This window comes from Oryctolagus cuniculus, chromosome 5 (genome assembly GCF_964237555.1).
Source record: "Oryctolagus cuniculus chromosome 5, mOryCun1.1, whole genome shotgun sequence".
In the NCBI taxonomy this organism is placed as follows: domain Eukaryota; kingdom Metazoa; phylum Chordata; class Mammalia; order Lagomorpha; family Leporidae; genus Oryctolagus; species Oryctolagus cuniculus.
The window spans coordinates 14,817,944-14,844,690 of record NC_091436.1 but is presented as its reverse complement, the minus strand read 5'-3'; the positions used below and the strand labels follow the sequence as shown (position 1 = coordinate 14,844,690).

The 26,747-nt window shown below is 44.3% G+C and overlaps 1 protein-coding gene and 1 pseudogene across 1 annotated transcript; one reads left to right on the top strand and one right to left on the bottom strand.

The window, feature by feature from the left end:
• Positions 1 to 6,061: 6,061 nt before the first annotated feature.
• On the top strand, positions 6,062 to 13,581 carry LOC103349962 (hexokinase-2 pseudogene; annotated as a pseudogene).
• Positions 13,582 to 16,004: 2,423 nt separating this feature from the next.
• On the bottom strand, positions 16,005 to 26,363 carry FBXO5 (F-box protein 5). Its single transcript, XM_002714953.5, has 5 exons — positions 25,810 to 26,363; positions 21,234 to 21,951; positions 19,539 to 19,629; positions 17,613 to 17,795; positions 16,005 to 16,903 (listed from the first exon to the last, which is right to left on the bottom strand). Exons 1-5 carry the CDS (start codon positions 25,898 to 25,900, stop codon positions 16,652 to 16,654), a joined length of 1,335 nt encoding a protein of 444 aa, XP_002714999.1. The 5' UTR covers positions 25,901 to 26,363; the 3' UTR covers positions 16,005 to 16,651.
• Positions 26,364 to 26,747: the final 384 nt, after the last annotated feature.

The window sequence follows — 26,747 nt, the reverse complement described above, 5'->3', positions numbered from 1 at the left end:
AGCAAAAGTGCCAAACTGTGGATTAGCCAGGTTTATCATGCCCTCTGGTGGAAGAACCAAAGAAGGAACAGTAAAAGAACATTAAGAACAATAGGAAGAGAAAACAGCAAGCTATGATTGATATTCTGAGCTCTTTAAAAGTTTGCAAGTTCAGGAAAATCTTGCAGGAACAAGACATGAGGATAGTGAGTAAGACTCCAAGTAATAGACATGACATAGATTGCTTGCATACTGGCTACACACAGCGAAGTCTCCAAAGGGACAACTGTGCAAAGGAAACAGCATACAAGCTCAAGGTCTAGATATCAGAGGTATTCATTTTATTAGAAATAATTTTAAGTAAAAAGTATTTGTCAGCATGCCAAAAAGCCTGATTGTGAATCCTTGTACATTATCTTTTCAAGAATAAACTGCTACTTTGTGTTGCGGTGTGGGTGCAAACTGCTGAAATCTTTACTTAATATATGCTAAATTGATCTATATATAAATACAATTGAAAATGAATCTTGATGGCGAATGGGAGAGGGATCGGGAGATGGGAGGGTTGCGGGTGGGAGGGAAGTTATGGGGTGGAAAGCCATTGTAATCCATAAACTGTACTTTGGAAATTTATGTTTATTAAATAAAAGTTAAAAAAATAAATTGCTAGCAGGAAGTGTGGCGCACCCTTCATTTCACTACTAGACTTTTTAGAATGGAGTTCTTGGGATCATGCCCTCCTTAAGGTTGCTGCTGTGCTCCTTATCCCTTCAGGCCAAAACAAAAGCTTGTCTAGAATAAGACATGATTCCTTTGCTCATCAGACTATACATTCATGGAGTTAAAGCCAGTGGGAGTTAGGTGTAAGCTGACTGGTGCATCTTGCTAGGCTCAGCATTGCATGTGAATTCATCAACAGAGTCTGATGCCTTTCCTGATCCTAGACAACTGGAGCAGGGCAGAATCGTTACTCTCTTCTACTTTTTTCTCTTTTCCTTTCAGTCCCACTTGTGTCAATCTCCTCACTTCCTGGAGACCAGATTACTCCCAGAAAAACTTGTCACTATTCTCTGGAGTGATGAGAAAGGACAGCTTTCAACTCCTCCTCTGGATAAGGATTCTCCTTTCTCTTCCTTTTTTTTTTTATTTATTTTTTATTTTTTTATTTTTTGACAGGCAGAGTGGACAGTGAGAGAGAGAGAGAGACAGAGAGAAAGGTCTTCCTTTGCCGTTGGTTCACCCTCCAATGGCCACCGCGGCCGGCGTGCTGCGGCTGGCGCACCACACTGATCCGATGGCAGGAGCCAGGAGCCAGGTGCTTTTCCTGGTCTCCCATGGGGTGCAGGGCCCAAGCACCTGGGCCATCCTCCACTGCACTCCCTGGCCACAGCAGAGAGCTGGCCTGGAAGAGGGGCAACCGGGACACAATCCGGCGCCCCAACCGGGACTAGAACCCGGTGTGCCAGCACCGCTAGGCGGAGGATTAGCCTAGTGAGCCGCGGCACCGGCCCTCCTTTCTCTTCCTTATTGACTCTCTCCAGAAGAGATTACTTGGGCATCTTTCTTCTGAGAATCTGTGACTTTATGTAAGTATTAGCTTATCTTGAGAGAAAGAACATGCTTTCTCCTGTATCTTGGACCTAGAACATTGAGTTATATATCTGCTTTATTTACCCTCCAATAATCTACCCTCCACTCATTTAAAATGTTTCCCATTTATACTCTGGAATGAGAAAATCTAGTCCTTAAAAATATTTAAATATTTTCACTTAAAATATTTTTAAAACTTCGAAGACTACTCCTTAAAAGTAAACAACCATGAGTGTGGTACAGCAAGTTGAAGCCTCCGCTTGGGAGACCTGCACTGAAGTCTCTGGTTGAGTCCCAGCTATTCCATTTCTGGACCCAGCTTGATTCTAATGTCCCTGATAAGACGGCAGAAAACAGCCTAAGTACTTGAGTTCCCAGCTCTGACTATTGGAAGCTTGCCCTCACTCCCTCCCTCTCTCTGTCTCTCTGTATGTATGTCATTCTGCCTTTCAAATAAAAATACATAAATAAAACCTAAAATAAATGTGTTCTAAAATTAGGTTAAAAAGCATCTGATTCTTTGAGTTGTCATAATCTTTAATATTACTTCCGAATTTCCACTTCTGCCATTGTATTACTAAGTCTTTAAATACATTTTCAATCGGGGCAAGCATTTGGCCTAGCGGTTAAGATGCAGTTAGGACAACAGCAGTTAGGACATGGGAGTACCTGGGTTTGATTCCTCTGGAGCTCTGCTCCTGATTCCAGCTTCCTGATAATTTGCACCCTGGGAAGCAGCAGTAATAGCTCAGTAGTTGGGTTCCTAACACCCATGTGGGAGACCTGGATTTGGTTCCTGCCTCCTAGCTTGGCCTCAGCCCAACCCAGTCCGTAGATATTTGGGGAGTGAACCAGCAGGTAGAAGCAATTTCTTTCTGTCTCTCAAATAAATAAATGTTTTAAATGCTAAGATTTCAATGAAGTTTTCATAATCAGCATAAAATACATATTATTTTCCCAATATGTGAAGAAAATTGATGATAAGAATTATTTTTCTGCATAGTAGCAAAGGAACTTTCAAGGATATCAGCATCCTTACCCTGAATTCACAGTCATTCGCTAGTGTGCCTCTTGTACAGCCCTTACCGTTTCTCCAGAAACCACATACACCACCTAAGACAGTCTCAGGGCATAGTACAACATTTTGCACATTTGTAAAATGGGTAAAGGGAGAAAAAAATGGGCATTTTTTTCCCATCTTTCAAGAGTTTTTTTAATAGTCTTTTTGTTCTGATCCTCTTGTTTGAAGCTATTTTCCTTCCATTCTGTTGCCATGATATTTTGCTTGCTCTGCATTTATTTCATTCTTGCCATATGTAGTATTTCATTCTGTTGCCATCTGTGTATTGTGTACACAGAAGGTACACAATGAATGCTTTTTAATAAACAGATAAGTGGGCCGGCGCCACGGCTCACTAGGCTAATCCTCCGCCTAGCGGCACCGGCACACCGGGTTCTAGGCCCGGTCGGGGTGCCGGATTCTGTCCCGGTTGCCCCTCTTCCAGGCCAGCCCTCTGCTGTGGCCAGGGAGTGCAGTGGAGGATGGCCCAGGTGCTTGGGCCCTGCATCCCATGGGAGACCAGGAAAAGCACCTGGCTCCTGGCTCCTGCCATCGGATCAGCGCGGTGCGCCGGCCGCAGCACGCCGGCCACGGCGGCCATTGGAGGGTGAACCAACGGCAAAGGAAGACCTTTCTCTCTGTCTCTCTCTCTCACTGTCCACTCTGCCTGTCAAAAAAAAAAAAATAAATAAATAAACAGATAAGTGGGGGCCAGCGCTCTGGCACAGCAGGTTAAAACCTGGCCGGCAGTGCCTGCTTCCACATGGGCACCAATTCAAGTCCTGGCTGCTCCACTTCTGATCCTCTTCCCTGATAATGTGCCTGAGAAAGCGGAGAGATGGAAGAGATGGCCCAAGTCCTTGGGCCAAGCAAGATGCTGGCTCCTGGCTTTGGCCTAGCCTAGCTCCAACTGTTGTGACCAGTTGGGGAGTGAGTCAATAGATGGGGAAGACCTCTCTCTCTCTGTAACACTTTCAAATAAATAAAATAAATCTTTAAAAAATAAACAGATAAGTGAATAACAGTAAGCTTCTACATGTGAGTTTTTAAGTCATTTGAAGATCCATCCCATCCATATTTTAACAAAATTATTTTCTGGTAATAAAGTTGCTTTCTCTGCTCACCTACTTAGGACACAAAAAAAAATTTTCAGCGCTCTAGAGTGAATAACACAGGTGATGGAAAATTTGACCTGAGATCATTCTCCTTATCAAAATTATAAAATGATTTAGGAAAGAATTTTTATTTTTATTGTCATAAATATCAAGATACTTGTAAAACTTCACATTTTGGCCATGGTAAAAAATGTACGGTAGCTAAATTTATTTATTGCACCAGAAATTGCATCAGTGCTTTTACTTGTACATATTTTTCAAATTAATCATTATGCTAATATCAGGTAGGTAGTATTACCTTCTCTATATAAATATGAAAACTGAAGCTCATAAATATCAAAAACCTTCCCAGTAATAAATAATAAATGGACAGGTCAGCATTCCAAGCCAGAGATTTCTAACAGTAAAGAATCATTCTTTCCTTTCTGGACACTAATATCCCAAGGTGTTTTAGACAAATAAACTTTAAGTGTATCTAATACATGATTATGTTGCTTCTTCTGTTTATGGGTACAATTATCTTTCGCATATTGTCAATAGAATAAGAATTATATTAACAAAACATAGTGTATATGTAGCCATCAATGCTTAGAAGAAAGGAGTAGTTTAGAAGAAGAGTTTCCTATCTCTTCACTTTCATCTAGTCAGCCACTTCTTTTCACTTACTTTAACTATGACATCATTGCACATGAAGTCCAAGCCTTTGGATACCAAACGACAAAGCATAGATGGACTTTCAGACTCTTTTTTTTCATTCCCATTTCCAGTATGTAAAGAGATCTTTGACTAAAAAATAACCCTTTTTTATTTTTTACTTACTTTAAATGCAGAGTTAGAGAGAACAAGCAAGCAAGCGAGAGAAATCTTCCATCCTCTGGTTCACTCCCCCAAATGGCTGCAACAACCGGGGCTTGGCCAGGCTCAAGCCAGGAGCCAGGAGCTTATTCCAGATCTCCTATGTGCATGCAGGGGCCCAAACACCTGGACCATTCACCGCTGCCTTCCCAGGTGCACCAGCAGGGAGCTGGATCAGAAGTGGAGCAGTCAGGAGCAGAGCTGGTGCCCACATGGGGTGTCAGTGCTCAACCCACTAACCCGTAACGTCAGCCCCAGGCAGATAATGATAACTACTTTAACACTCAGTTCTCCCAAATAATCAACACTCAATATCGGCAACAGAAAAACATGTGAAACCTCCTCCTCCAAGACACTTTCAACCCTCATTATTTAGGTCAGTTACCACACCACAGGAAAAGCATGATTAAAAGGATTAGCACATGATAATAGCATCTTTTTAAAAAAAATTTTATTTATTTATTTTTTTTTTGACAGGCAGAGTGGACAGTGAGAGAGAGAGACAGAGAGAAAGGTCTTCCTTTTGCCATTGGTTCACCCTCTGATCCTCGCTGATCCAATGGCAGGAGCCAGGTACTTATCCTGGTCCCCCATGGGGTGCAGGGCCCAAGCACTTGGGCCATCCTCCATTGCATTCCCTAGCCACAGCAGAGAGCTGGCCTGGAAGAGGGGCAACTGGGACAGAATCCGGCACCCCGACCGGCACTAGAACCCGGTGTGCCGGCGCTGCAAGACGGAGGATTAGCCTATTGTGCCGCGGCGCCGGCCGATAATAGCATCTTTAAGCCTAGGAGACAACCATGTTTGTGAACTAACCACGTTTTGTTAAAAGATAAAGCTCCATAAATGTAATTGCAAATATTTTCAGAGACTTGCAACTGGAAGGCAAACGTACTTAAAATAGCTGCTCAGGATAACTCAGCAATTTACAACGGTTTACAAAGTACAGCAGAGTTTCAAATTTTTATCCTTTCCGGCCTCAGGACCTTGGATAGAGGGCAGTCGTGATGAAAGAACTCTGAGTTTAACAAGTTTAACAAGGCATGCATTGTAGAACAGAGATCTTAAACAGGTGTGCAGAGAAACTTACATAATTTAGCAAGCAAGAGAATGGAACCCTTAAGGTGGGAAGGGCCAAGAGGCCTGCTCTTTCAAGTCTAGAAAAACTTGAGAGGGTTGGAACCCATGGCCCTGCACAGTTCTGGTGGTGGTTACAAACGGCAGTTGAAAATGAGCCATGTGATCAAAACGGCGGCCAAGGAGGGAGTGGAACAGAGGTTCGGGGACCCTTTTAAAAAGCAGGGAAGGCCTTCGGAGGTCAGGCGCTAGTCACTCACTGCCAGACTTCCCCCACTCCCCCAGGTGTGAGACAAAGGCGAGCGGCCGCGGACAGAGGGCGGGCCAGGCCAGCCGCAGGGCCCAGGCAGAGAGCCGGACAGTGAGCGGCCTGGGCCCTTGTAGGATGCTCCTCCCGCGTGACTGGCAGAGACAGCAGGGTGCGGCCAGGGTGGCCGGGAGACAGGAAAGCGGGCGAAACTCTGCCTCCGCGAATCACCGGGGAGGAGCCCTGGGTTCCATGAGACGAGGCCAGAGAAAGGCTGGAAGCAGCGTTCGCAGAGTGACGCTGCTCAGAACTCACCCTGGTCCTCGCCTGTGTCCCACGTTGACGCCACCTCTGGACGTGACCAGGATTGGTTGCTCGGAGTTTTGGTCATCCCACGAGAAAGGGAAGAGCCGTGAGCCGCTAGCGAAGTTTGCAGAAGAGAAGTAGTTAAGAGAGTACACCTGGCAGGCCAGGTGGGTGTCTCAGTAAAGAACTCAGAGCCAGGGGCCGGCGCTGTGGCGTGGTGGGTAAAGCTGCCGCCTGCAGTGCTGCCATCCCATATGGCCGCCGGTTCTAGTCCTGGCTGCTCCACTTCTGATCCAGCTCTCTGCTCTGGCCTGGGAAAGCAGTACAAGATGGCCCAAGTCCTTGGGCCCCGCACCCACGTGGGAAGACCTGGAGGAAGCTCCTGGCTTCTGGCTTCCGATCTGCAGCCAACTGGGGAGTGAACCAGCAGATGAAAGATTCTCTCTCTCTCTCGCTCTCTCTCTCTCTGCCTCTCCTTCTCTCTGTGTAACTGACTTTCAAGTAAATAAATAAATCTTAAAAAAAAAAAAAAAACAGGCCAGCGCAATTAGCTCAATAAGCTAATCCTCCGCCTGTGGCACCAGCACCCCAGGTTCTAGTCCCGATTCGGGCGCCGGATTCTGTCCCAGTTGCCCCTCTTCCAGCCCAGCTCTCTGCTGTGGCCTGGTAGGGCAGTGGAGGATGGCCCAAGTGCTTGGGCCCTGCACCCGCATGGGAGACCAGGAGGAAGCACCTGGCTCCTGCCTTTGGATTGGCGCAGTGCACTGGCCACAGCGGCCACTTAGGGGGTGAACCAACGGAAAAAGGAAGACCTGTCTCTGTGTGGCTCTCTCTGTCTAACTCTGCCTGTCAAAAAAAAAACAAAAACAAACAAAAAACAAAAAAAAAAAAACAAAAACAAAAAAAAACTCAAACCCCCCCCCCAAAAATAGCCTTTAAAGCAAATAAAAATGACATTAGTAAGGCAATATTTCACAAAGCTAATAAGGAAGGGGAAAGATTACTCCTGAGAAAAGGAGTAGAGAAAGGTTTTTGTTATTATTATGTACTTTGCAAGGCAGACACATAGAGACAGATAGACAGCAAGAAAGCTCGCATCTGTTTGTTCATTTCCAAAATGCCTGCAAGGGCAGGGAGTAGGCCAGGCTAAAGCCAGGAGCTCAGGTCTTCCATGTGGATGGCAGGAACCCAATTAATTGTGCCATTGCCATTGCCTCCCAGGTTTTGCTTTAGCAGGAAGCTAGAATCAGGAACGGGAGCCAGCTGGGTATTGAACTCAGATACTCCGATATGGGATGCTGGCTTCTTAACCAGTATCTTAATCTTATGCCTAACACCTGTGCCCTTGAGGGAGGTTTGGAAAAGGGTTACAGCAGATTCTTTTGCTAATATGCAGCCAGAGCCTGAGTTCAGTGGCACTCCACTGACCCCCAGAGAAGTCAGCCTGAATCTTTCTAGTTCTTTGTTTCATTCATTCCAGAAATATTTATTAAGCATTTTCCAGATGACAGTGTTATAGGATCTGAGCTGCATTGATAAGAGCAGTTTCTTATCTAAGAGTGAAGACTGGGGCAAAGATCAAATGAGGAGTGAATTACTGTGGAATCTTGAGTAATGGTGGTTCTGAAAGAAATTGTTAAATTCTATTTAGATGAGATCTTTCCATTAGGAAATGTCTTTTCATCTCTGTATGTAGAACTTTTTTTTTTTTTTAATATGAGAAATCTAGGTATCAGGGTACTACATTGTGCCACATTTAGGTTTCAGGGCCAGGAAAGACTCCTAGGGTGCTTACTTAGTTGTGTGATCTTAGAAAAACACTGCATATAGGATACAAAGTGAGTCAGATATGTATTTTAAATTTTATAGTTGCCACACACACAAAAAAGTAACATATAAAATTAATCTCCATGGTATTGTATTTAACCCAGTAAATCCAATATATTCTTATTTTTCATGTATAGTCAATATCAAAATTATTGATGATATTTTTGCTTTTCTTGATACTAGATCTCCAATATCTGGTATGTATTTTACTCTTACAGTGCATCTCGGTTTGGATCTGAAGGAGTCACAGTTCAAGTGTTTGGTAGCCACATGTTGCCACTGCATTTGACAGTGTGTATGTCACAGTGTAAATAATGCATGTATATGCATAATGTAAATAATGAGTAAAACTACTGAGGGCAAACAAGATTTGAGAAAAAAAGTAAATGGTTTGTATCTGCCTGTCCTAGCTCAATAATATATATGGACTTAATTTTATAATCTGACAACATAAATTTAATAGAATAGCAATATTATTATTTCATACAGTTTTTTTCATTGTTTTTAATAATCTTATTTTTCAGAACAGTTTTATGTCACAGCACAATTGAGTGAAATGTACATATTTTTCTATAAACACCCTGCCTGTCCTCTCTGCATGTATAACTTCCTCCATTACCAACATTCCCCTTCAGAGTAGCACATTTGTTATAAGTGATGAGCCCACATTGACATATTGCTTGGTTTTTTTAGGATCTGTCTCCTGAACTCCTGCAGACATTTAATCTTCAAAGTTGTGCTGTTTTAGATGAAACTGCACATGAATGAGTGAACTTGACTAGTATAAGAGCACCATCTTGTGGTGTGATGTTGTGTTTGCACTGTTGAAACAGAATTTAGGGAAAAGAGAATACCAAACACAAACTTCCAGTCCAGCTCTCTACTGTGGCCCAGGGAGGCAGTGGAGGATGGCCCAAGTGCCTGGGCCCTGCACCCACATGGGAGACTAGCAAGAAGCCCCTGGCTCCTGACTTTGGATCGGCGCAGTGCGCCGGCTGTAGCGGCCATTTGGAGGGTGAAGGAAGACCTTGTTCTCTGTCTCTCTCTCTCTCACTGTCTAACTCTGCCTGTCAAAAGAGAGAGAGAGAGAGAGAGAGAGCGAATACCAAACACAGTGGGATTATGAGTTTAGGAATTTAAGATGAACTATCACTATTTTCCTTTACATACAGTCTTTATGGCAGGTATCATGGTGTATGAACCAGGCTTACAAAATTCTTGGACAGATGACTCCAAAATGCTAATCTCTGAGAACACTCCAACATGAACCTCAGCGAATGGCAAGTAGGATTCAGTGCCAGTATTTTAACATGGCATTTGCTTCTGTGAAATGTCTGAGGCTGGAGTTGAGAACACACACAAAGGACTGCTACATACGAACACATTGAGATTTTAGAAGAAACATTAAAATATCATTTCCACCATCCATGAATGATAATAGAGCTACAACAGGAAGGCCAAATCTGAAATGTATTCATTAGAATAAAGTCTTCAGTTGTCGCTCCCCGTCTTCGTGGAGGAGCAACACAGGACCCTGCTTTGTTCTTTCGTCTGCTCGGCCCTCCCCGGGTTTGCTGCTGGTTCTTCCCGGGTTGGCTACTGTCCCTTCCACCTCCGTGGAAGGGCGGTTCCCCCTGCCACATTCCCCACTTCCGCAGGGGAGCGGCACACCGCCGGCCGGCTCTTCTCGGGGGCTGCACAGGTGTTCCCTCAGCTAGATGTTCCCCTTAGATGTTCCTCGTGCATGCCGTCTCTCTCCTCCTTTATAGTCCTCCTCCGCCAATCCCAACTCGGCTGCCCACACGCCGAGTACGCTGCTCTCCTCCAAATCAGTAGCAACTCCTGCAGCTTGTCAAGTTGGTGAGAGGCAGCTGGGTAGAAGCTGTTTACTTCTCTCCCAGCGCCATATTGTGGGAGAGCAGATGCATAGAATAAGTCTTAATTCCAGTAACTCAGTCTAGTCCGGTTTGCTCCCCACATTCAGTGAAGTCCACCTGCCATTAAATGGCCACTACAGTTAACTGTCAATACTGGCTGGTCCCACACAATGTTAGGATCACCAGGAATGACCATGTAAATATAGAGACTGCTTACTGTCTCGACCATAAACAGGAGGTCATTCTATAGCTGGTCTCCCAACTTAGACCACATTTGGCCAGGTTCAGTTTAAAGGCCCTTCTGAATGCATTTAATCATGTATTCTTGTCACAATATGAATAATTGAAGGAGTCCTTCAAGAAAGATTTTACTTAATTTTATCTATAAACAGAATTTCCCTGGATGCCATAATACAGATAAAGAAGTGCCAGTAAGCTTTAAGCCAGTACTATGACTCCCTGTTAAAACAACAAAAAAAAGAGTGACTTAAAAATACTACACCAAAGGCATTTCAAAAAGTGTATGGAAAACAGAATTCAAAGATAAGTTTATTTTGGCATGAACATTTTTGAAATCTATGTATATGAGGAGTCTTCAAAAAGTTCATGGAAAATACATATTATGGAAAATTATGCAAAGGTTTCAATGTTCTAAATTTCACAGTAACAATGGAAATACTAACTAGCATAAGTTATTCATTCTCTTCTATGTAGGAGGCTTGAAATTTCACAGTACATTTTTTTAGAAAAATTATTTAATTTAATTTTATTTGAAAGGCAGAGAGACAGAAATCTTCCAACCAGTGATTCACTCCCCAAAATGCTCACAACAGCCAGGGCTGAGACAAGCCAAAGCCAAGAGCCTAGAACTCCATCTGTGTCTCCAATGTAGGTGGCAGGGACCCAAGTACTTGAACCATCATGTGCTGTCTCTCAGGGTAGAAATAAGCAGGCAATTGGATCAGAATCAGAGTAGCCAGGACTCAAACCAGGAACTCTGAAAAGGGAAAAAGGTATCCCAAGCAGCAACTTAACTATTGTGCCAGACATTTACTCCAAAATAGCCTTTCTTATGATCTGCTGAGACCCAAACCAAAATAGGCTTGGAATATGAGTTTTTTTTTTAGGGAATACCTTACAGCCACAAGGTTGCTCTTGTAGCTAAACTAGTATTAGTTCTAGCCCAAGCAATCACATGTCTTAGAATCTCAGGGAACAAATAATCTCAATATTGGCATAGCCAAAGCATATGAGATGACATCTGCTCATTTTGCACTTGCCAACTTCTACTAGAAGACTAGACCCACATTATATGAGTAATTTCTTACTGCATAATAAATGATCCCAAAAATCAGAAGTTTAAAACACCAAACATTTATAATCTTAGTTTTATTTTTTGCAGCTCAGGAATTTGGGTGCAAGTTAGCTGGGTGACTCAGGTTGCACTCAGTATAACTGCAGGGACTAAAGTTGCCTACAGCTTTGATTTCAGCTAAAGGGTCTACATTCAGGAAGACTCGCAGACATAGAAATTGGCAGAAAACCTCAGTTTTTCTCCATTTGGGACATTTTTTAAGACCTCAGTTCCTTATAATGTGCTATTCCCATGGGTAGCTCAAAAGTGATAGCTACACTCTCCTAGAGAGGTTATCCAAAGAAGAGAAATAGAGGCAGAAATCACAATGTCTTTTTTTTTTTTTTTTTTTTTTACAGGCAGAGTGGACAGTGAGAGAGAGACAGAGAGAAAGAGAAAGGTCTTCCTTTTGCCGTTGGTTCACCCTCCAATGGCCACCGCGGCCGGCGCGCTGCGGCCGGCGCGCTGCGGCCGGTGCACCACGCTGATCTGAAGGCAGGAGCCAGGTGCTTCTCCTGGTCTCCCATGGGGTGCAGGGCCCAAGCACCTGGGCCATCCTCCACTGCACTGCAGGGCCACAGCAGAGAGCTGGCCTGGAAGAGGGGCAACCGGGACAGAATCCGGCGCCCTGACCGGGACTAGAACCCAGTGTGCTGGCGCCGCTAGGTGGAGGATTAGCCTATTGAGCCGCGGTGCCAGCCACAATGTCTTTTGTAAGTTTGTATTGAAAGGGATATGCCGTCATTTCTACTGTATTCTATTAGCCACATACATCAAGACAAATATGGTGTAGGAGGGCATTACACAAGAGGTACGAATACTAGAGACTGAAATCACTGGAGACTATTTTGGAAGGAAGTTACCAGTCAGCTTTCTGGCCTCCAGCGACTCATATCCCTTTTATATGAAAAATACTCCCTCTGTAAACTTTCAAAAGTTTCATTCCATTATAGCCTCAGCTCAAAACCCAGAATCTCCATACAACTACAAAACACTGATGAAAGAAATTGAAGACACTAATAAAGATATACTATGTTCATGGTTTAGAAGAACTGATATATTGCTTTAAAGATTTATTTATTTATTTGAAAGTCAGAGTTACACAGAGAGAGAAGGAGAGGTGGAGAGAGAGGTCTTCCATCTGCTGGTTCACTCCCCAATTGGCTGCAATGGCCAGAGCTGCAATGATCTGAAGCCAGGAGCCAGGAGCTTCCTCAGGGTATTCGCATGCAGGTGCAGGGGCCCAGGGACCTGGGCCATCTTGTACTGCTTTCCCAGGCCATAGCAGAGAGATGGATTGGAAGTGTAGCAGACATGACTTGAACTGGCGCCCATATGAGATGCCAGCACTGCAGATCCATACATGCTGGCAGCTGTGCTGCGGGCATCAAGTAGAACAAGGGCGAGGAGCGGCTGTGCTCCACCATCGGGGTCGACAGCTCTGTCTACAGGAAACACCCCCATTTCGCCAGGCGTCTTCGCGAGGCCGTGCGGAGGCTGGTACCCGACTGTAATGTCTGCTTCCTCCGCTCCGAGGACAGCAGTGGCAAAGGGGCGGCCATGGTGACAGCGGTGGGGCTGACCGACACCGAGCCCGCCAGAAGACCTTGGAATCCCTGAAGCTGAGCCACGAGCAGCTGCTAGAGGTGAAGAGGAGGATAAAGTTAGAAATGCAGTGTGGCCTGAGCAAAGAGACCCACGTCGTTGCCCCTGGCAAGATGCTGCCCACCTACGTGTGTGCCACTCCCGATGGCACAGAGAAAGGAGACTTCCTGGCCTTGGACCTCGGAGGAACAAACTTCCAGGTCCTTCTGGTGCGGGTGTGGAACGGGAAGTGGCACGGAGAGGAGATGCCCAAGATCTACTGCATCCCACAGGAGGTCATGCGCAGCACAGGGGAGGAGCTCTTTGACCGCATCGTGCAGAGCATCGCCGGCTTGCTGGAGTACATGGGCACGGAGGGTGGTGTGTCGCTGCCTCTGGGCTTCACCTACTCCTTCGCGTGCCAGCAGAGCAGCCTGGACGAGAGCATCCTCCTCAAGTGGACGACAGGCTTTCAGGCGTCCAGCTGCGAGGGTGAGGACGGAGTCAGCCTGCTGAAGGACGCCAGCCGCCGGCCAGAGGGGTTTGCCCTGGCCGTGGTTGCTGTGGCGAATGACGCAGTGGGAACCATGACGACCTGTGGCCATGAAGACCCTCGCTGCGAAGTCGGCCTCATTGTTGGCCCGGGCAGCAATGCCCGCTACATGGAGGGGATGCTTGGAGAAGGAACCACAGCAATTGCTGCTGTTTAGAGCCTCCTGGGGCAATAAGGAAACCAAAGGATTCACTTCAAAGGGACTCATTGTGTAGTCGTCTTTATTCTCTTTTTAGGGTAGTTAGTACTCACGGTACTTCAAAGTTCTGAGAAGATGAAGGAAGCCACTAAAAATGCATAAAAATTGCTATCTAATCATCAACAACAAACCAAAATGATGCGATTAAATAACCAAACAAAACCTCAGGTACTTTTTTAAAATGTATTTGTGCCCTCCTAGCAAATTACACCTTGGGTTTGTTTAGTAAATGTTTTGCAGGAAGTGTCCATGTGTTTTCTTAGACTGAACTGGCATTGGAGTGCTGACCGTTTTTGTGTTTTTAAACACAGTATTTATTTCAAACTGTTTGGAGAGGTGGCAGTGTGATAAAAGCTTCCCTACTCTATTCTTAAAGAGTATGATTAATTCTGAACCCCCAAGGCCCAGTTCTACCCCCGGATACGCACAACCACAGCCATTCAACCTGGAGACACGTTGGGGCTGGAGTTGTGGCTCAGTGGGGCGAGACTGCCAGCATCCCATATGGGCACCAAGTCAAGCTGCCCCACTCTCAATCCAGCTCCAGGCTAATGCACCTGGGAAAGCAGTGGAAGATGGCCCAAGTGCTTGGATCTCTGCCACCTACATGGGGGACCCAGACAAAGCGCCTGCCTCCAGGCTTTAGCCTGGCCCAGCCCAGCCATTACGGCCATTGGGGAAGTGAGCCAGTAGGTGGAAGATGTCTGTCTCTCCTCTCTTTGAAACTCTAAACTCTAAAACCTGGACACATGTGACAGAGAATGGCCTTGTAATACTACTAAATAAAATGCGAAGATTGGAACAGGGAGTTTGAAGGAAACTCAAGACTCCGCTGCACCTGCCTTTTGCACATTCTCCGAACTTTTTACTACAAACAGGGCTTGATTGTCATTTTTTAACAAAGCAAAGTAAAAAAATAAGTGAAAACTGTCCAGAACCTCCTGGGAAGCTCAGAAGGAATGAGCCAGATCCCTCTCGTTTGTTCCAGGCTCCCTTTGTCTGAGGTAGCTCCTCTGCTATCCCCCATCTGCACCAATTGAACAAAAATGTGAGCACCTCCCTCTCTAATGAAAGCCAAACGCAACCTGTAGGTCTGTGGGTCGCGAAAAGGTACCTATGAAAGAGATGAATTTCAGCCAGCGCCATGGCTCAGTAGGCTAATCCTCCACCTTGCGGCGCCGGCACACCAGGTTCTAGTCCCAGTCGCGGCGCCAGATTCTTTACCGGTTGCCCCTCTTCCAGGCCAGCTCTCTGCTGTGGCCAGGGAGTGCAGTGGAGGATGGCCCAACTGCTTGGGCCCTGTACCCCATGGGAGACCAGAAGCACCTGGCTCCTGGCTTAGGATCAGCGCGGTGCGCCAGCCGCGGCGGCCATTGGAGGGTGAACCAACGGCAAGAAACCTTTGTCTCTCTATCCACTGTTAAAAAAAAAAAAAAAAAAAAGATGAATTTCAACTTGAAAATTAGACTTCATCTGTGAAATTACATACTTCTTAAAGGTAGTCAAGATATATGTGTAACTATTGAAGATGTGTTGTTGGCTTCTAAAAAGGAATGATGGAAATGCATTTTAAAAATGGTTGTGTTCCCAGCGTTTGGTTGACAGCTCCTTGCTGCTGCGGCTGATGCTTTGCTTGGTGAAAATACAGTGGATCTCCACCTTTGGGGTGTGCTAAAGAGTGCATCATCTCAAATCCTTGAGCACTCAGTCTAGTGAAGATGTTGTCATGTACAATAAAGAACTAGTTGAATTAACCATGTGCCAACTATTATTAATAACTTTTTTCAAAAAAAGAATTTTATCCTACACATTTTTCTGGTATTTAGTTATATACGAATTAAGAAATGGCAGCATTTGCTTAGTCTTATTACATTGAACCATTCATTTCAAGAACCAACTCCATAATGACTGAATTAAGCTAGTGAGAAGAAAACAGATCAGGTAGAAGCCAGAGAATTTCAGAAGTTTTTAATACACACAGATCCACTCAATGCCTTCATACACACATAGTTCTCTCCAGTTTCCTAATTCATTTGTCTAAAAAACAAAAGGTAGGGGTTGACACTGTGGTATACCAAGTGAAGCTGCTGCCTGAGACCTGCATCCTTCTTGTGAGCGCTGGTTTGAGTCCCAACTGCTCGACTTCCAATCCAGCCTCCTGCTAATGCACCTGGGAAAGCAGAAGATGGCCCAAGTATTTGGGCCCAGCCACCCATAAAGGAGACCCAGATGGGAGTTCCGGGTTCCTGGCTTCAGCCTGGCCCAGCCTTGATCATTGTAGACATTTGGGAGAGTAAATCAATGGATGAAAGATCTGTCTCCCCCTCTAACTCTTTCAAATAAATAAACCTTAAACAAGCAAACAAAAAACAAGAAAAAAATTATGAAATATAGGAATTTTATTTGTTACAGAAATAAAATTATATGTATATACAAGACAGTTTCTTATTTTGACAGATAAAATACAAAAATATTTACATATACACCAACATTAAAACAGACTTCAGAAATAAGGAAAACTGGAAGATTTTTTTACAAAGGATTTTTGGAAAATATACACATGGAGAAAAAGGTTTAAGAAAGCTGATACAACATTTAAATTAACACACACTAGAAACTGATATTTCTATTGTCATTAACTCAGTAAATCAAATAAAATGTCTCAAATGCTAATAGATGGTAGACCAGATTTATGTTTTAAGACTGCCTAGGTAAAATCTCATGGCCTTCCTTTATCATAAAAATCTAATAAATTCAATTTTATCCTCTGAATCACAAATACCAGAACTCTAGTTCTTCCTAAAATATTTAATTTCCTGACTTGTCCTGAGAATTTTAAGCCCATTCACATGAAATTGTAAAATGTTTTTAAAAGGCTGTATGTTCTCTATCCACTGAGAAAATCCTGGATACTACATTGATTTCACCATAAAACTGAGAATCACATACAACTATTTTTATTTTAAATTAAAACCTAACTGTTTTCTAACTAACCCTCATGGCCAGCTACAATTAATTTTATAAAACATCACAACCTTCGTAAATTCTTTTTGCTTTTTTTAGTTCCAGGCAGAGTACCCATTTTACAGCTGGCTTTTAGGAGTTTTCCGTTTGAGCAGTCTTTGGTGGTATGATAATCGCACAGACACCTTGTACAATAATCAAATCCACAGCCTTCTCGTTTGCACGTTGCCCGTTGTAAATAGCAATCATATTTTGCAGGTGAATTACAGCGAATACAGGCTTTGAGGCTCTCATTCTTTTTCAAGGTCTTAGCAACCTGTAAGAGGAAAAAAAAATCCATAAATAAACTATAGTAAGGATTGAATACTTCATGGCCACATACAAGGCAGCTCCTGTGCTTGCTTACTGTTCAGTGGATAAGAGACAGCATTTGTCAAGTGGTTCCAGGGCCACTTCTAAGTATGCTATTTTACCTCATAATGCTACCTGCACTCAGTGCCTAATTAAATATCATCTTTTCTAGGAATTCTTTGTAGAATCAGAGAGAGGCTGGTTGCTCTTTCTCCTCTAATTCTTTCAGTACCTGATAGATAACATACTCAATTAACACTTGCTGAACTTACATGTTGTATTAACCATATCATCAACACTGAAGACAAACAAAATTATCATACAATTCACATTTATTGACCAACATCAGTCAAAATCTTAGGTAAAATTATGGTTTTCTAAATTAAGCTTGCAATCATTTAATAGACTTCTAAATTTTGAAAGTTGGCTTTTTTCTGCTTAACTCTCTTCTTTAGTTATTAGCAGCATTAATGCAAAAAGTAATATTCAATAGTGTTAAAGAAATTTAAAGTCAAGAGTTTTTCATTACTTTATTGCTTCAAAGGTAGAGTTTCATTGAACTTTCATCAACAATGCCAAACAGTAGATTCTTGGTACAACACTGGTCCCTCATTTCTCACTTTAAACTCTTCTAACAATATTGTTTCTGATTTACATATTAAACAAAAAATTACCTCAGAGAATTCACTGTGTCGACTGTAAGCAGAACCCTTCTGATCACCATGATTGGATAACTTGGTTTGAACATTCTTCTGGGGAGGAGTCTGGGTTGCTGATTTTTGAATGGAAGCTAATGCAGTTCTGAACATAACGTACTCTCTGGTTGAAGCATGTGGTGAAAATTTTATGTTGTTTTCCTAATTAAGATAATATTAAAAGGGCTTAAAATACTTTCTCCTATATTAATTCCACAGTCACTGTGACTGTAAATCTAAGGGTACATAAGAACGTGGTAGACTAAGTTCCATATCCAATTTACCTACACATGCTTAGTTAGACATTGCCACACATACCCATTAATTTAAACCTAATATTGACAGAAAGTGTAAGCCAGAAACTGAGAAGTCACTTTACATGCATAGTCTATATGGCACTTGTTACACAATTTATAATTAATCATATAGAAAAGTACTACTGCTAAAACAAGTTATTCTTTACACAACCAGTACATGACACAGTCCAGTCACTTCAGTGTTATGAATAGATTTAAAAACTAATTTTTAGGTAAGTTTTTTATTACCACAAGTTTATTAATAAAAATGAAACTTGAATAAAATTTGGACCCAAGTCTGTCCAAATATTGACTTGTATTTTCAGAAACATTTAGTTTTTATAAAACTGCCTTTGCCTTCCACAAAAACAATCTTCAAATTTACACATCTCCTGTAATTGAAGGAATAAAAAGTACAAATCAAAAATTTTTTCTAAATTATAAAAACATACACACACAGATGCCAAGATTCACTATCTGTGGGCTGAGTAACTTTAACCTTATTTGCACATTCTATTTCTAGGAGAACCCAATAAAATAAATGACTGAGGTGGGATTCCCTTCTCTCTAAATTTATATATTTGAGAGGCAGAGACACAGAGAGGAGGCAGACACAGCAAAGTGCTGGTTCTCGCCTCAAATGGCCACAATGGACTGGGCCTTTCTGATCCTAAAGCTAGAAGCTGGAAACCTAATACAATATCCCAATTACTTGGGATATGACTGTTACCTCCCAAGGTCTGCAAAAGCAGAAAGCTGGAATCAGGAGCTGGATATCATTGAACCCAGACATTCCCATGTAGAAAGTGGGTACTGTAATTTCTACACTAAATGCTCTTTATTCCTTTTTCTTTAATTTGTAGTTGCTTTTGTATGAGTTCTAGAAGACTGAAATGGGACCAGCACTGTGGTGTAACAGGCTAAGCCTCTACCTGCAGCACTGGCACTGGTTTGAGTCCTGGCTGCTCCACTTCCAATCCAGTGCCTTGCTGATGGCCTGGAAAGCAGTGGAAGACAGCCCAAGTGCTTGGGCCTCTGCATCCATGTGGGAGACCCAGAGGAAGCTCTTGGTTCCTAGCTATGGATCGGCCCACATAGGGTTGTTATAGCCATTTGGGGAGTGAACCAGCAGATGGAAGACCTCTGCCTCTCAAATAAATAAATAAATTTAAAAAATAGAAATTTTTTTTTAAGATTTATTTGAAAGTCAAAGTTACACAGAGAGAGAAGAGGCAAAGACAGAGGGAGAGAGAGAGGTCTTCCATCTGCTGGTTTACTCCCCAGTTGGCTGCAACAGCCAGAGCTGCACCAATCCAAAACCAGGAGCTTCCTCCAGGTCTCCCACTGGAGTGCAGGGGCCCAAGGACCTGGGCCATCTTCTACTGCTTTCCCAGGCCGTGGCAGAGAGCAGGCCTGAAGTGGAGCAGCTGGGACTCAAACTGGCACTCACATGGGATGCTGGTACTGCAGGTGGTGGCTTCACCCACTAAGCCACAGCACTGGCCGCCTAAAATGTTTTTAAATGGTTTCCAGATTACCCGTTTTCCTATTTTTCTCTCATTTCTAAAAGAGCAGTTCATTTTTAAAAGAAACATCAACAAAGACTTACAGTAACTTTTTGCATTGCTTTACTGTACAACTGGAATGCCCCTTTATCATCTTCTAGAATTTTCTTCCAAGTTGTGCTCACTTTAGATACACTAGGAAAAAAATGATAAAATAAGGAAATAATTAAAGCCCAACAAGGATGTTGACTACAGCAGAGAAACATTAACAGAACAAAATAAATTCGTATTAGTAGCACTTTTCAATCATACCTGATTATACATTAGAATTGGTCAGGGCTCTTAGGATTTAAGGATGCTCCTGTCCTAGTAATTTGGTTAATTGGTCTAAAATGGGGTCTAGAGTTCTCCTTTTTAAAAAAAACTCCTTGCCGGCGCTATGGCTCAATAGGCTAATCCTCCACCTAGCGGCGCTGGCACACCGGGTTTTAGTCCTGGTCGGGGCACCGGATTCTGTCCCGGTTGCCCCCCTTCCAGGCCAGCTCTCTGGTATGGCCCGGGAGTGCAGTGGAGGATGGACCAAGTGCTTGGGCCCTGCACCCCATGGGAGACCAGAAGCACCTGGCTCCTGCCTTCGGATCAGTGCGGTGCGCCGGCCGCGGCGGCCATTGGAGGGTGAAGTGTCAAAGGAAGACCTTTCTCCCTCTCTGTCCACTCTGCCTGTCCAAAAAAAAAAAAAACCTCCCCATCAATGACTGCTTTGGGGCAGGTAATACAGTGCAAAGGATTAAGCTGCCATATGTGACACCAGTATAACTTGAGTCTAGCTATTCTGCTTCCAATTCAGTTTCCTGCTAATGTGCCTGTGAAGGGAATGGAAGATGGCTGAAGTACCTGGGCCCCAGCCACCCAAGTGGAGCGCTTGATTCTTGGCTTCTGCTTGGCCCGGACCTGGCTATATGGTCATTTAGGGTGTTGAAACAGTGGATGGAATATCTCTCTGTATCTCACTCTTAAATACATAAAGAAAACTTTTGTTTTTAGACTGCTTTGTATTTTATTAATTTTTTGAGCAATATTTGCAAACATTAGTAAGTGGACCCCATGGCATATTTGATACTCTCTGGTATAAGCTGCAGACAATTTTCAAAGCATTCTAGGACACACTGCTACTAGAAGTCAATTTTAAAAACCAACTATGCTAATACAGAAAGTAGAGTCTGTGATTCCGATTATCCCTCAAGCAGCTGATCAACAAAAATCAACAGTCATATCTTTTTTACTTAGCTTTATTTCATGAAGACTAGCATGAAGCCTCACCTCAAAAGAATACCTCTAAATAATTTATGTAAATGGAAAAATTTCAATCTAGTGATGCTGAATCCAACATAGCTCAATATTCTGTAAAATCCTCTAGATTTCTTCTCAAAGATACCTCTTCTAACTAATTTCTCTTGGTAGAAAGAATAGTTTGTATAAGGCTTCTAAAGTCATAACGGAATCTCTACTTGTAGATCACCATAGTTTAACCCCAGGAGAGCTCTACATCAAAAATAACTCCAAAAGAACAGAAATTTCATAATTTCAAGTGTAGCAAAAGTTGTATATATTGGAGCTGTTGACTGAAACTGGGCTTTTTATAGTTAAGCCCCAAAGATGTAAAATGTATTAGAAATTAATACACAAAGCCCAATCTAAAAGTATTCTGACATTAATCTTTGCATGAGCTGGATGTATTAAACCATCAACAAAAAATATTGAATCGATCATCCCAATCTACTCAAAACAATAACACTTACTTGATTAAGTCCATGTCACTGAGCTGTGTCAAAATATTTGCTAAGAGATGTCTGAGTCCCCTTCGAAAGAGTTCACTGAGGATATCTACACAATCTAGGCCCATTTTCCTGCCAATTAAATTTTGTAGTTGAAAATTTCCACTAGATATAATTTCCTTCAGCATCTCTCGATCTATTGTAGGATTTCGTCTGGCATTCTTTTTTAATGTTGAACAAACCACTTTTTCAAAATGAAGAACAGGCAGCAAGTTTTTGTTGGGATATTGGTCCGGGCTTTGCATCTGTAGCAGGCAGGATTGTGGACTGTGACTGAAATTTTCCTCCAGGGCAAGACTACCTTCTTCATGTTCACCAAGTCCACTATGTTGAGAAAATGAGGAATAGCCACTGTCTTCATAAAATCTACTGGTCTCTTGTTCTTCTATTTCATTTGAACTATTAAGTGTCTGTTGTACATGTTGATTTTCCTTGTTATGCAAGGGCTTGCTTTTGGTTTCAAGTTCTGCAATTCTAGGGCTCACAATCGGAGACCCAATATATGAAAGCCTTTCATAGTCTTTAGTGCAGTCTTTACATGAACCTTGCAAAAAAGCAGGAGTATAAGAACCTTGTCTTCCACTGTCATCAGGTTTTACCAGTGTAAGCTCAGAATGAACATGGTTACAATTAAAATCGCACTTCATTTTGACAGGTAAGATGGAACTTTCTTCTTTACAACCTACAAAGAAACAACATTTACTTTTAATCACAAAATTTTCATATATCTCTGCTCAGAATATAAGGACTTACCTTGCATTCTCTTAACAGCCCAATGCATATTTTCCTAGAAGTTGTTAAATTATCCAAGTTTAATTATTGAGAAATGAAAATAATGTGGAAATATTGCTTAAATATTTAAGTACTGATGAAGCACTTCAGGAGGCCAGTGCTGTGATGTAGTGGGTAAAGCTGCCGCCTTCAGTGCTGGCATCCCATATGGGTGCCAGTTCCAGTCCTGGCTGCTCCACTTCCAATTCAGCTCTCTGCTGTTGCCTGGGAAAGCAGTGGGAGATGGCCCAAGTCCTTGGAGCCTTGCACCCATGTAGGAGACCCAGAAGAAGCTCCTGGATTCGGATTAGCGCCAACTCCAGCCACTGTGGCCATCTGGAGAGCGAACCAGCAGATAGAAGACTGTCTCTCTGCCTCTCCTCTGTAACTCTACCTTTCAAATAAATAATCTTTAAAAAAAAAAAAAAAAGGTACTTGAGAATAGACTACTGGATCTGCATAACTACAACATTTGACTACTTAGCCTATATCTAAGTAAAAAAGACAGCTGAAAAAGAGGCTACATCATAAGCATCTGTACTTTTGGAACAAATGAGGAAATCAAGTATATCAAAAAGGTCAAGTTAATTTTGGTCCAAAAGACTTTGAAATCCATGCAGTTTTTTCACAGTAAGCATTTTCTGAAGACTTTTCATATTGTATCAGTGTTTATATCCTGAATTTGAAATGACATTTTTCTAACTTAAAAATCTACCTGAAGGGGCCAGCATGTGGTACAGTGGATAAAGCTACAGGCTATGATCCCATATGGATGCTAGTTTGTGTTCTGGCTGCTCCACTTTCAACCCAGCTCCCTGTTCTCCTTGTTAATGCCTGGGAAAAGCAGTGGAGGATGATGCTGGGGTTCCTGCTACCCATGTGGGAGACCAGACGAAGTTCCTGGCTTTGACTTTGTTTCAGAAGTGGCTGCTGTGGCCATCTTGGGGAATGAACAGGTGGATGGAAGATATCTCTTACCTCTGTAACTCTTTCAAATAAATAAATAAGTCTTTTTAAAATCTACCTGAATTCCCTTTGTTCTCATCTCCAATGTTTTATTTTGATTGATGGTCTAGTGACAATAAGGTATTTAAAGTGTGTACCTACCCAACCATAGGGTAAATTCAAGGAATGGGACATTTCCCTTTACCTTGCCTAAACTTTCAAGAAAATCTGCTCTTTAACAGTGTCTGGGAGCAAGTCCCACCTTTGCTAGTGATGAAGTTTCCTGCTAATATGCAACTTGGGAGACAGCAGATGATGGCTCAAGTACTCACATCTCCACCACCACCTCTGTGGGAGACTAGGATGGAGTTTCTGGTTCCTGGCTTTGACTTGGCTAACCCTGGCTATTGTAGGTATTTGGGGAGTGAACCAGTGGATGAAGATTTCTCTGCCTTTTGAGTAAAAACAGAAGTGTTTATAATAGGAGTTGAGTTGTGTACCCAGCACTAGGATGACTGCAGTGAAAATGAAGATAACTGGCTAGATTGAAGATACACTATGTAGGAGGGTAAGGTTAAAATTAGTTTGCTGATGTACAGGATTTGAAGAAGTAGAGTGAACAAAATGCCCTGGGTTTAAGGTTTGTATTGTGGCACAGTGAGTTAAGCTGCTGCTTGGGATGCCTGTATTCTGTATTGAAGTGCCTGATTCAAGTCTTTGGCTACTCTGCTTAGAATCCAGTTTCCTGCTAATGTGCCTGGGAGCAGGGATGACAGTCCAAGTACTTGAGTCCCTGTCAACCAGGTGTGAGATTCAGATGTTTCTGGTTCCTAGTTTCAGTCTGGTTCAGCCCTGGGCTGTTGCAGGGATTTGGAGAGTGAATAAAGGACAGAAGATCTCTGTTATTGTGCCTTTCAAATACATAATCTTTTTAAAAAGTGCCATTTGCTGAGTTGGGGAAAACCAAGGAAGTCGTGAATTCGTCTTCCTATCCATAAAATAAGGATAAGAAAATGAAACCACTAAACTCATGGCACAGAGTCTCTGTCACAAGAGTCTAATCAATAAAATCTATTTTTACATTTTTCATAAGCCAAATCCCAAACATCTCAAAGTAGTAAAATGTACTCCATGTGGAAATACACATTTCAAAATAACACATTATAAAGTACAGATTCAAAATTCAGATCCAAATTCAAATGAAATCTCTTGACTAGTTTTGTTAACTTGGAACTACCTGTGTTAGTCATTGTATTAGTACTTTTGGTTTTTCCTAAAGCAGAGATGGTAATGAATAAATTGGGTTAAAAAACAAAAAACAAAATTCTCATATACCAACTCAGTTCAATGATGAAGAAACTGGCATTATAGTAGACTACACAAAATTTGATCTTCCATTTCACATTCCAATATAGAACTGCTTCTCTATATTAAATATCATAATTAAGGTTACAAATGCTTAAAAATCCTGCTAGCTCTTCAAATATGTTAATGAAATAATTGAGTGCCACAGTCTCCAATGCCTACAGATAACCACCATGTGCCCTATGTCAGGCATGGCCATTCCCTTTTACTTAAGAATCTGAGAGGGGCCCTAGGCTGAGAAAAAGTTTTAAAGCCTACTTCCAAAAATAGTGGGATACAATCATTTATTTCATTTCCTCAAACCTGTAAATGGAAAAAGAAATTCCGGAGCAACATACTTAGAGGAGCAAGGCAGATGGACATCCAAACTTAATAAAAAAAAAATGCCCTCATAAAGCCATGAAGCTTTAGAATTTCATGCAGGTTGATCCACGATCTTCCAGAAATATTCTTACCCTGTTAATAGTCAAAGGGGCAGCCCCCAATATTAATCTAACTACTACTATTGTGGATTTTTTTTTCATTTTTGGTAATTTCTCAGTTTAAATAAATGTATTTGCATTTCATTTAGAAAGCGACAAAGCGGATAAAATAAGCGCTTTGGTGCCTTCCATTCCAAATTTTGGAATAAAGGACCATCTGGGAGTGCAGGACAAAAATAATCAATTCTTCAGTTCTCACAAAATCAACCAAATAGTGCCATGAGACTCATGGCTTCGCATGCTAAGAGTGCTTTCCCAAGTCCTCTCGCGCCGGAGTTGGTGGGCAAAGAGGAAAAAAGGAGAAAAGGAGCGTTTTTGCTGGAGTCCCCACCGAGTTCGGTCCCACAGCGCTGGAGGCTTCTCATTTGGCGGGAGGGAGACCCTGAGGCCCTGAGGGGCCGAAGGGCCGTCCCCTCCGCGCGGGACCTGCGGAGGCGGGAGATCACCGCCAGCACCATCTCCCGCGCCCGCCAGCACAGCCGACCCGGCCCAGGCTGGGGAAACCGAGTCTGGACGTGAGGCTGCGGGACAGACACCGAGAAGGGGCGCAGGGCCAGGGGGCGAGGGTCCTGGGCCCTGCTGGTGGGGGGCTGCCGGCTCGCAGCCCTGTCAGGGCCGGGGCCTCGGTGGGGGAGGGGAGGGGGCATTTGGCGCCTCTTCAAGCGGGGAGGGGATGGGTGGTTCGTCCCGCGAGGAGAAAGGGCGCCCTCGCTCGCCACCACCTGCATCCGCCTTGCAGCTGGGAGCCCAGGTTCGGCACGATCGGTGGGACCCCGGGGCCCGCCATCCCGCTCCAGCACCCCCGGCGTCCCACCGAACCCCGGTTTTCCCCTCTCCCGGACCCAGAGCGCGCCGCCGCAGCCCACCGCGGCCCAGCATGCAGCAGCTCCGGGAGGATACTCGGTCAGGGTCGCCCGTCACCGAGCGAACAGCCCTTCCGGAGCTGGCCCCCCTCGTGTCTGCTCCCCTCAACTCACCGTCCGAGGGGCGAAGGCGCCCGGCGGCTGTCACGGCGCTGCAGGAGCAGGAGAGCGGCCGTGCGACGCAGCTGCAGGGGCTCCGGCTCATCCCAGCGGACGGGGGGGTCCGCCTCAGAGTGAAGGGACAACTATCCGCGCAACTGGGCCAGCCGCCTGCTTTGCAGAGCGCTCTCTCTTAAAAGGCGCCAGCTGGGTACTTTTAAAATCTTTGAATTTGGTGCCCAAATTCGCGCGGCCCAATGGGGCGCCTGGCTTGCAAGCGCGCACCAATAAGAAGACGGGGAGGAGGGGCGCCCTAGCCCACGCCCAACAGGAGGGCGCCGAGGCGGGGCCGCCCGGCGAAGCCCCCGCCCCTTCCATGGCGTCGGCTCCGCACGCCCGGAAAGATGCTGAGGCCGGGGGCGGGGCCTGCGAGCGCGCGGAGGCCGCGGCCCCGCCGCACGTGGAGGGAGCCTACCACGCATGCGTGTGCCCGCCAGGCTTCCCTCCGCTGTCTTGGAAACCGGCCTCCAGCAGGTCCTCCCATCAGGCTTAGGGCAGCTCCAGCTTCTCTCTGAAGAGCTCTGACGGGTGCCTGGGGTCACCGGCTCGCTTCCGGCACCTCACGCAGAGGCGACCGACAAGCCGCAGCTCTCGGATCGTGGCCCGGGAAGCCACCGCTTCCGGAAGACAAGCCCTCCCCCAGCCTCTCCAGGATTTGCGCGCGCTCTCTGCGCTCCCTCCGGCCTGGCCCCGCCCCCTGCTCCCGGCCGCCGCGCGGGCGCCCCTGGGGGGCGGGGGCCGAGTTGGCGGGTCGGCGCCTGCGCGCTGCGTTCCGCGCCGGCTTGCCGCGGGGCGGGGCGGGGAGAGGGGCTTGCGGCGGTGGGTGGGTCCGCGGCTAGTCCTGCGCCTGCGCGCGGGCGCCGAGCGTTGGGCACGTCCCGGCTGGCGGGAGT